Genomic DNA, 9,268 nt, shown 5'->3' with positions numbered 1-9,268 from the left:
GCACAGCTGTTATATTTGCATTTAAGCAAATTGTCTTGTAGTGCCACGTCTTTAGCATGATGCAACAGATGTTACAGGTTTCATCTGATCAAACATTAACTAAATATGTTATATTTTTAATTATTTGCTTTTAGTTTCGACTGACAAAAAATGTGGGTGTGATACAGTAATTAATCACAATCAAGAAAGCTTCTTTATGAAGCTACTTTATAAGGATACTATTTAAATGACCATACGCTAAATGAAAGGCTATTTCTCAAAGTTTGTTTTTGTCTCCAGTAGTGATTTACTTTCGCTGCAAGTTTTCAAACATTAAAATAAAATCCTTAAAGTGAACAACGAGCACACTAAAGGCACACAGGCATGAGTTGTTTTTTTTTAAGGAACGCAATGGGGGCAGTCAACAAGAGTTTCCTCTCGGAACACAACACGCCCATCTTACGTAAAAGGGGCGGAGGCGGAGGTTTAAAATGCCGGTTAAACGTGTGGCTACAACATCTGCTCCTCCGCGTCAGAACAACCCGGAGAGAAGGAAGTAGGTCGTAAGCCACGCTGACGCTCTGAAAGACTCCCGCCTCGTTTAGAAACACGATAAAAACTAAGTGTTCTTCTTAAAGTTTAGTTTTAAGTTAAGTAACTTTGAGCAACATGGCAGAGAAGGTTGACCTGGAGGAAGTGAAGGCATCCAACGGCGAGGCGCACCGCGATGAGCGGCTCGCCAACGGGTTTGCCGGGCAGAGGAAGGGCAGCCCGGAGCCGATGTCCGAGCGGGTGAAGAGGATCGTCAAGGCGAACCTGCTGGTGATCCTGACCGTGGCCGGGGTCATCGTGGGGGTCTTCATCGGGCTCGGTGTGCGCACCGCGTCGCCGACCGTAACCCAGCAGATCTACATCGGCTTCCCCGGCGAGATCCTCATCCGGCTGCTGAAGATGATCATCATCCCCCTGGTGGTGTGCAGCTTGGTGTCCGGAGCGGCGAGCATCGACCCCAAAGCTCTGGGGAAACTGGGCGGCTGGGCCATGCTGTTCTTCTTTGTGACCACCTTGATAGCCTCGTCCATCGGGGTGGTGATGGCTTTCATCATCAAGCCGGGAAATGTGGAAATGAACACCACCGCCAACGCTAAAGACATGAGTGATGATATCCCTGCGAATAAAGAAGTTATAGACTCCTTCTTAGACCTGATAAGGTGAGTCTGAAAGTTATTCATATTAACCCACAACATATATTTCCGTTAACCTGGTGTTACTACAGACATATTACCCACGAGGCTAGAGTTCACCTGGCCGACAGCTAGCTCTTCTTGTAATGTCAACAAGCAGTTGCATCAGCTTCTGTTTCCTCGTGCGGGTTAAACCCTTGCCGCACGAGATGAGCTTTTGCCGCTCTTTACACGCGCGCATTAACTCCACTGTCCATAACGAAGTCAAAGCTGGGTAATATATGATGAAATAAGTCTCCCAGTCATTGACGTCAACTATATATCTTAAAAGTAATCAAGAGAGTCGATGAAGCTTGAGTTATTTTTTTAATAATGTCCCTTTTTGAATGACTTGTTCCCGAATCCCGACCCTATAAATTGGACCTAACTGGACATGGTTTGCATATCGTGACCTCTCTAAAGGTCACGAATATGTAAGTATGTCCTCTTGAAGTTCTTTTCAGAAATTAGCCTAAATGCTAACCCAGAGTACGGTATTGTACCTGAATGCACCATGAGGTTCTTGCCTGTGGCCTCACACTTTGAAGAAGTGTAATAGTGTCACTATTGCCTCAAACACACCAGAGTATTACTGATTTTTTTTTAAACAAGTTGTGATGGTTTGTTGTACATTTGATCACATCACACGTGTCATGGTTTTTCTTTCCGTGAGTAGTGAGGTCACACTTCTTCCTGTTTCTGTTACCAGAAAAAAAAGAGGTACCGTAGTTTCCCCTTCCTTTCTTCCAGTGAAGTCAGAGGGTTTCTGTTCACAGACAGCAGAGTACCGCATCAAACCAGTCTGTAGCTGGCTGATGTCTGGTTGGATTATATTTAGACCCAAGTTGTGCATCTGCACACAGCAAAATCTGCTCTCCAATTCAAGACGCTGGCTGCCTGAACCTGTTTTTCCTCTTGCTTTTTTGTGCATGCCTCATATTCATGGGACATAGTTTCTTCACCTTACTTTTGAGCACATGGAAGCAGCTGTGCTCAGAGTGTAACAACTATTCAGTGGGATCTCAGTATCTTTTGACAATTTTTATTTCACATTAAATGTTACTTTTTTCCTATTATTAGCCAGGAAATTAGTTTAGATTTTATTTTTTATTTTTTTGCTTTGTGAATAACATCTCATTAAAATGACTTTAAATCATCTTCATAGAACATCTTTGCCGTTTTGTAACTTTTTTGTTTAATGCCAGAAACCGGCCTATGTTTCACAAGAGTCTTTGGAGTTAGCTTTTCTTAGAAAACACTAAATTTGTGCCTAAACAAAAGAAAAAAACAGCAGAAACAACTTGACTTCTCATCCCCATCCAGAAGTGTGCTCACATTCAATGCAGCTGTTGCATAACGTTATTTTTAAGGCAGCTTTTAGTAATTATGGATGCATTTTCCACATCTCCTGCTCCTCCTCCCTCTTCCTGCAGTGCCACCTAGTCACAAACATCCACTTCCTGGAAAAATAGCTCTTGTGTTTAAGAAAACTGCATGGTGCAACAGGGCAGAAGACATGATCCCATTACTTTGCATGCAAATACGCCGCTGATTGCCCGAAGTCTCTCTTTTGTCCCACATGCAGATTATTGATCAAAGGATAAGGGGAAAGTAGAAACCATGCAGGGTTTGTTCCTCGATGCACACATGATTAAAGTCATAGCAATGCTTGGCACATTTTTCACAACGAGTTTCAAGTGACCTGACTGTAATTAAAAGATTAACATTGTTGCCTACGGATATTTAGGCATGTTGCAAAACCCGCTCCGTGACTTACAACACAATCGCCTAATTTTAAGGACGCAGGACTTCATATTTAGGTTTCTGGGAGTAAAGTCAGCACACCCTCCTTCTTTTGTAGGGTTTGAAATACCAGGACGTAATTGGAAAATCTGTCAGTGTTTACTACGTTGCACTTTTCATACGGAATGCGGACAAGACAACAAGCCTGTGATGATGAAACAGGAGGGGTTACCGAGAAACCAGCAGCAATTACAACAATAATTAAAAATGACATCTTGAGTAGAGTAAGTTAAAGCATAAGAATATAATAAAAAAAAAAACACAGAGAAATGGGAAGGTAATTGAGATGCATTCATTTACTAAAAATAGATAAGGGTGTCAACAGACCTCTTGAAGTCTGTTGACACCCTTAGTTATAGTGACGTGGCTAAATTCAGTATTTGACTACAGCCTGACAAGACGTTTATCTCATGTTGGGAACATGCCGTCACTACGCACACATGTGTGCTTCCACACTATCCTAGTCACACAGCTGGTCTCTTATTAGAAGGAGCCCCGCCTCCCCCGTCTCCGTCTTGCTCTGTGTTTTGGTGGATCTGAGCTGTTTGAGAAACAGCAGCAGCCTGGCTCACAGATCCAGGTTGGTCGTAAATGTTTAATGTCGCCGTTTGGTTGGGGATAAGTCACTGTGTCTATTAAACTGGCCACACTGCTGGCAGGGTCAGACGGACCCGGCTTGCAACATGTTTGCAGGCTCTCCTGTGCGTCCGTGTTGACTTTTGTTATCTCCTGCTTTTTCCTTTCACACATAAACCAAATGCGTACTTGTACAGTCAATGGTCAGCTGTGATGTCACCTGTTAGCTTTGCGTGCAATCAATGATGTTTATCTAGAGCAGCACAAAAATGTGAAAGTAAAGATGGATTTTTCCTACAAGACCACGTAGCTGTTTGCAATATATCCAAGTTAGATTAGCTAGTTTTTGTTTATCATGCTATCATGAGTCACCGATATTAACAGCTGTTAAGTTTTAAAGCCAAACATTTATTCTTCCTTGTTGACCTGTTTTATTGCCCCGGATCGGGGGAGGCAACAAAACTCCAACTCGACATCAGACTTAAACAAAAGAAGGACACACCTTCGTAGCAGCACGTCCTTGATGCTTTGTGTGTCCCAGCCAGCGTTGGCATGACAATGACACCTTTGTGTTTTAGCTCACAATTTACATAGCAGTACCGCATGCGACTCATAGAAGACTTTACCCTCTCAGAATGTGACGCGCTCTGAATGAAGCGATCAGCTGAGGACGATTCACTGGGAAGCTGGTGTTCATGATGGAGTTTCACATCAACATGTGGGACAAAGTCACCTCCAAAATGGGGAAGAGGGACCGGACTGCTTGATCTTTGGTATACACCACTGTATGTTCCAAGTTACGGTGGACGGTGCCATGCAGGCATTTCATCTTGTACAGTCATGATGACCCCATCTAAATACATTAGATTACAATAGGAAAGTTACTTTATTTCAGAAATGTAATTAAAATAATTAATTACTCTCCTAGTGCTTTAATTCAGGTGTTTGTTGCTATGGGTTTAAACTAGTAAAATACCTCAGGAAATATCAATAATATATGACCAATAAAAAAGGTTTTTAATCCAGAAATCTTTAGTTACGACCGAAACAATCAACATTGCTAATGCTAAACTGCTTCCACATGAAGGCAGGTGAGACCCAAAAGTATACTTTGCTAAAGAACGAGTGCTGTATCCAAAGACATTAATGGAAGGTTGAGTGGAAGGAAAAAGATTGTCAGCAAAAGGCGAAATTCTTTTTTTCAGGATGTGACCATGCTGGTCGATCGAAGGAAGGCGCTCCAATTCCAATATCTGACATCCGTAATAAATATGGAACTATATTATTGCTTGCAACCCCGATGTATATATTTTTTCTTCTCCGTTTTAAAATATTCAGTAAACGTAAGAATGGTACGTTAAGTAATCCAAAGCTTGCATTCCTGGAAGCCTTTTTCAGCCTTTGTTTCCAGCTGCTTGCTGCCTCATCACATGATGTTTGAGCCTGATGTTTCCAATGATTGGCTGACAAGAAGGAGCTTGTGAAGTTAATGCCTTATTGCTCTAAATCCGCTGCAGACGGCTGACAGCAGGGTATCGAGTACACAAGGCTTTACGAGTTCTTGGGGGAGGGTGGAGGTGTAATTTGCAGTTGGACTAAATGTATGTAAAAGCTTTTTGTACTAGCGAGTGCAGACTTATTACCTCCATGGCATTAAATAATAGGAGCACAAAGGAGGGAGAAAAGAGGTTTAATAGTTTAGAAAAGGCTACAACCCAAAGGTTCTCAGGGATGTAGTGCTGCAAAACTACATAAACTGCTCAAATTAGGCTCAAGGATTTGGCTATAACACACTGATCCATCTTACAGATCTTGCAAGACATGGGCTTAAAACATTTCTGCTCCACTGTTTTATTAACTTTGGGTTTTTTTCTCATGTATTTGTGAAGTGAAATAATATGCGTTGTTTTCACTTCTTTTCACAGAAACATCTTCCCCTCCAACCTGGTGTCTGCCGCCTTTCAGTCGGTGAGCATTAGACCTTAAATCTGTGATTTTGTTTTCCAGATAACGACCTTGCATAACAAAAGATGCTTTTGTACTTCTTTATAAATATGTTTTTTCTTATTCTTCCCCACTAGTACGGAACCTCCTACAAGGTGATAAACGCGTCCGGAATCGCAGAGAAGGTGAGGGATTTATTTGGTTATCAACAAAACTCCACAGATGATCATTTTGCTTCCTCTTGCAGTTTTTTTTCTTTTCTAAACAAATCCGCACTTCTTTCCAGGTTCCCGTCGGAACAGATCAAGACGGGATGAACATCCTTGGGTTGGTGGTGTTCGCTATTGTTTTCGGTGTGGCTCTGAGGAAGCTGGGCGAAGAAGGAGAGATCCTCATCAAGTTCTTCAACTCCTTCAACGAGGCCACCATGGTGCTGGTGTCCTGGATCATGTGGTAAGAAAACGCCCCTCGTTAATGTTTGGTGGTTTTGGGGGTCTGCAAAGGTGAGGAGGACACCCTACTAATAAGTAGGACACTAGAAGAAAGTGTTGTTACATGTTTGTTTTAATTACTCAGTAATTACATTTTAAATGATTAATTTTAAATCATTTATGAAACTTATGTTTGTTTTTTCTCTGCTACTACTGGTGGCACTTGAATTTTTTAGAGGAAGTGTTTCGATTTTTTTTTACAATGCAAATATTAGATTAGTAGTTCAGACAAACTTGCTGATTCCAGAAACTCTTTTGAAATAATAAATAATACACAGAGTTATCTATTTCATAAATAAATTACAGTAAATAAAGGCTTGTAGGTTCCTATAAATAATAATTCAGAATTTTAAAATTAATTCAGATTTCTATGTGAATTGTGAACGGTCCGAAGAGTTTAGAAATTATAAATTGTGCAACACTAATCATTTTGTTTAGTTCTCAACATATTTTTCCTCCACTGAAAAAAAAGTACTCAATTTAAAGCTTTTTTTTTCTTTCTAAAATTTCCTAAAATCAAGTAGTTGCATCATTTTTGAAACAGCCCTGCGATAAAAGATTTCATTTCTAGGCTCTTTAGACATCTGTATCAGAGATGTTCACACGTCTAGAGGGAGTTACTAGCTTGAGACCTTTCAGAAAATGTTTTTCTCAAACAAAGCATTGTAAGTCTGTTAAGTAACCTTTATCGGTGAGGTACGTTTCCTTTGTGCTGTGTTCCAGAAACCTGATCTGCAGCATTGTCTTGGTCTTTTCAGGTACGCTCCTATAGGTATCATGTTCCTCGTCGCCGGTAAGATTGTGGAGATGGAGGACGTCGGCAAGCTGTTTGCCAGCCTGGGAAAGTACATCGCCTGCTGCATGATTGGCCACGCCATCCACGGCCTGCTGGTGCTGCCCTTCATCTACTTCATTTTCACCAGGAAGAACCCCTACACCTTCCTGTGGGGCATTTTCACAGCCTTGGCCACGGCTTTTGGAACCAGCTCCAGGTATTTTCACCTCAAACTCGCATGTGTTTGCTCAGTCAGTGTTGCTGAATATTCACACACTGAGGCTCTCCTGTTTAGACACGCGCACACACACCCACGCTCCTCCTCCGCTCAGAAACTCTGTCTCCCTGTTTCCAGCTCTGCCACTCTGCCCCTCATGATGAAGTGCGTGGAGGAGAAAAACGGCGTCTCCAAGCACATAAGCCGCTTCATCCTGCCCATCGGCGCCACGGTCAACATGGACGGGGCCGCCCTCTTCCAGTGTGTGGCGGCCGTTTTCATCGCCCAGCTTAACAACACCAGCCTCAACTTTATCCAAGTCATAACCATCCTGTACGTCCGGCGTCTGCGGCGATGCGACTCCGTTTAAGCGGATCGCTTTCAGCCCATGTGTGATGATACGTTTGCAGCTCCTCCTTTGTGTGGAAAGTTTTGTAATTCGGTTTGGTGACTTTGTGGCTTGTGTTTGTCAGTGTGACGGCTACAGCGTCCAGTGTTGGAGCTGCGGGTATACCTGCAGGCGGTGTGCTGACCCTAGCCATCATCCTGGAGGCAATTGGACTGCCCACCAGCGACATCTCTCTCATCCTCGCTGTCGACTGGCTTGTGTGAGTAGAAAACAACCGTCGCACTGCAACCATAAACTTGAATGGATTTTATCTTACACAGAGCAACACAAAGCAGGACATTAAAGACACAAGAGTGAAGACAGCCAAGTTACAAAAAATAAATCACTTATGACATAATTATTTAAATGTCATTGATTTATGAAAACTGGAATTAAATGGAGAATAAATTGTATCGCTTCGATACGTAATCCGCATCATAACGTTAAAATCTCTCTTCTTATCCCGTTTTGTCCCTCTTTAGTGACCGCACCTGCACGGTGCTGAATGTGGAGGGCGACGCCTTCGGAGCGGGGCTCCTGCAGCACTTTGTGGACAAAACATCCAAACACGAAGGAGTGGAGGAGCTGAGCGAGGTCAGGATGGACGGAGACGCGGCCGCCGCCATGCCCGAGCACTCGCCGCTCATCGATAAGCGAGGCTTGCAGGGCGCGAAAGGAGACCTTTCTTCCGAGAAAGAGTCGACCATGTAACGCAGACTGTGACTTCTACCGCGAACCCTCCTGCAAACACGAAACCTAAGCTCCCCCTGTTGAGAAAAGAGTCCAAGGAGAGACGACGGACAAGCACACTACAATGCAAAGCAACGCTCTCTGACCTCAAATGCTTTTCTGGACGGGGTGCAGCTGATATCTTATGGGATATAGAGAAACCATGATACACTCAGTGGGTTATTTAATTTTTTTTAGGGGAATGTGAGACTGATTTTTATCATTATTATTATTATTACTTCTCCTTCATGTTTATCTGATGTTTTCAGTTGGTCTACTCTGAAATCAGATTTTAAGGTTTCACAAGCCACTTAAAAGAAAACAGACTATTCACATCGAGGAGCGCAGCAGATGACACTTTATTCATGCTGGACAAATGAATATGAATGTCTGATGCTAAAGCGTTCTTCTGTCTTATGTGCATCACTGTTCTGCTGACAGAAACTCTCTTTTTATACATATATTTAAGAAAAAATAAAATAGCATAGCGTCCATAGTTACCACATAGTCTTTTTTTAGATTTAAAAGTGTCAGGTTTTGTAATGTCGCATGTGAAATTAAAACAAGAAGAATGATATATTTTTCAAAATGGGATGCAGATTAAAAAAAAAAAAACCCCAACCAAAACAACAAACGTACATATAGCCACTTTCATGCAGGTTTCTTCCAATGGAGAGTTTCATAGATTTGCATCAATGCAGCAGTGCTCAAGTGTTACAACAGTCCTATTGTTTTTGTTTGCAATTGCCTTCTTGGTGTAGAATTGTGACCAATCGTGTGTGACCAACTGTTTTATCGCCTAGTGTTCTGTTAGGTTTTTCAATTGAAGTAGATGCTTTGAAGAGACAAACAATCTACAACACGGTGCTGTGATCTATAGTCATTGCCCTAAACAAGATGATGTCTGAGCAAAATGCTGTTGTACACGTAGAGGAAGCGGTTTTGCTCCATGCTGCTGAAGGTGAAACACACACACAGCTGCTCATAGCAGTAGAGGCTGTGCTTTATCGCTTGCTTTGACTCCAGTCCAATTTTAATTCATGATATTAGAAAAGCACTTTTTTTTTTTTTTTTTTTTTTTCTTAAATTCCGTTTTTTAGATTTTAAAAAAAATCAAAGGACAAATTGTAAACTTTTTACTTT

The 9,268-nt window shown here is 42.0% G+C and overlaps 1 protein-coding gene and 1 long non-coding RNA gene across 2 annotated transcripts in view; one reads left to right on the top strand and one right to left on the bottom strand.

Annotated features, from left to right (window-relative positions):
* Positions 1-411: 411 nt before the first annotated feature.
* Positions 412-8,751, top strand: slc1a5 (solute carrier family 1 member 5). Its single transcript, XM_015042904.1, has 8 exons — positions 412-1,190; positions 5,507-5,549; positions 5,663-5,710; positions 5,812-5,978; positions 6,775-7,008; positions 7,147-7,341; positions 7,482-7,616; positions 7,879-8,751. The coding sequence occupies exons 1-8, from the start codon at positions 649-651 to the stop codon at positions 8,105-8,107; spliced, it is 1,593 nt and encodes a 530-aa protein (XP_014898390.1). The 5' UTR covers positions 412-648; the 3' UTR covers positions 8,108-8,751.
* Positions 8,752-8,880: 129 nt separating this feature from the next.
* LOC106953844 (uncharacterized) overlaps positions 8,881-9,268 on the bottom strand; it is a 5,379-nt gene continuing 4,991 nt past the window's right edge. The window contains exon 2 of the long non-coding RNA XR_001426266.1: positions 8,881-9,182. This is a non-coding gene — a long non-coding RNA (uncharacterized LOC106953844). The remainder of the gene's footprint in view (positions 9,183-9,268) is intronic.

This window comes from Poecilia latipinna, unplaced genomic scaffold, assembly GCF_001443285.1.
Source record: "Poecilia latipinna isolate Pla-1442-1.1 unplaced genomic scaffold, P_latipinna-1.0 Scaffold607, whole genome shotgun sequence".
Lineage (NCBI taxonomy): Eukaryota > Metazoa > Chordata > Actinopteri > Cyprinodontiformes > Poeciliidae > Poecilia > Poecilia latipinna.
The sequence above is the reverse complement of the archived record's forward strand: the minus strand, read 5'-3'. Positions and strand labels throughout refer to the sequence as shown.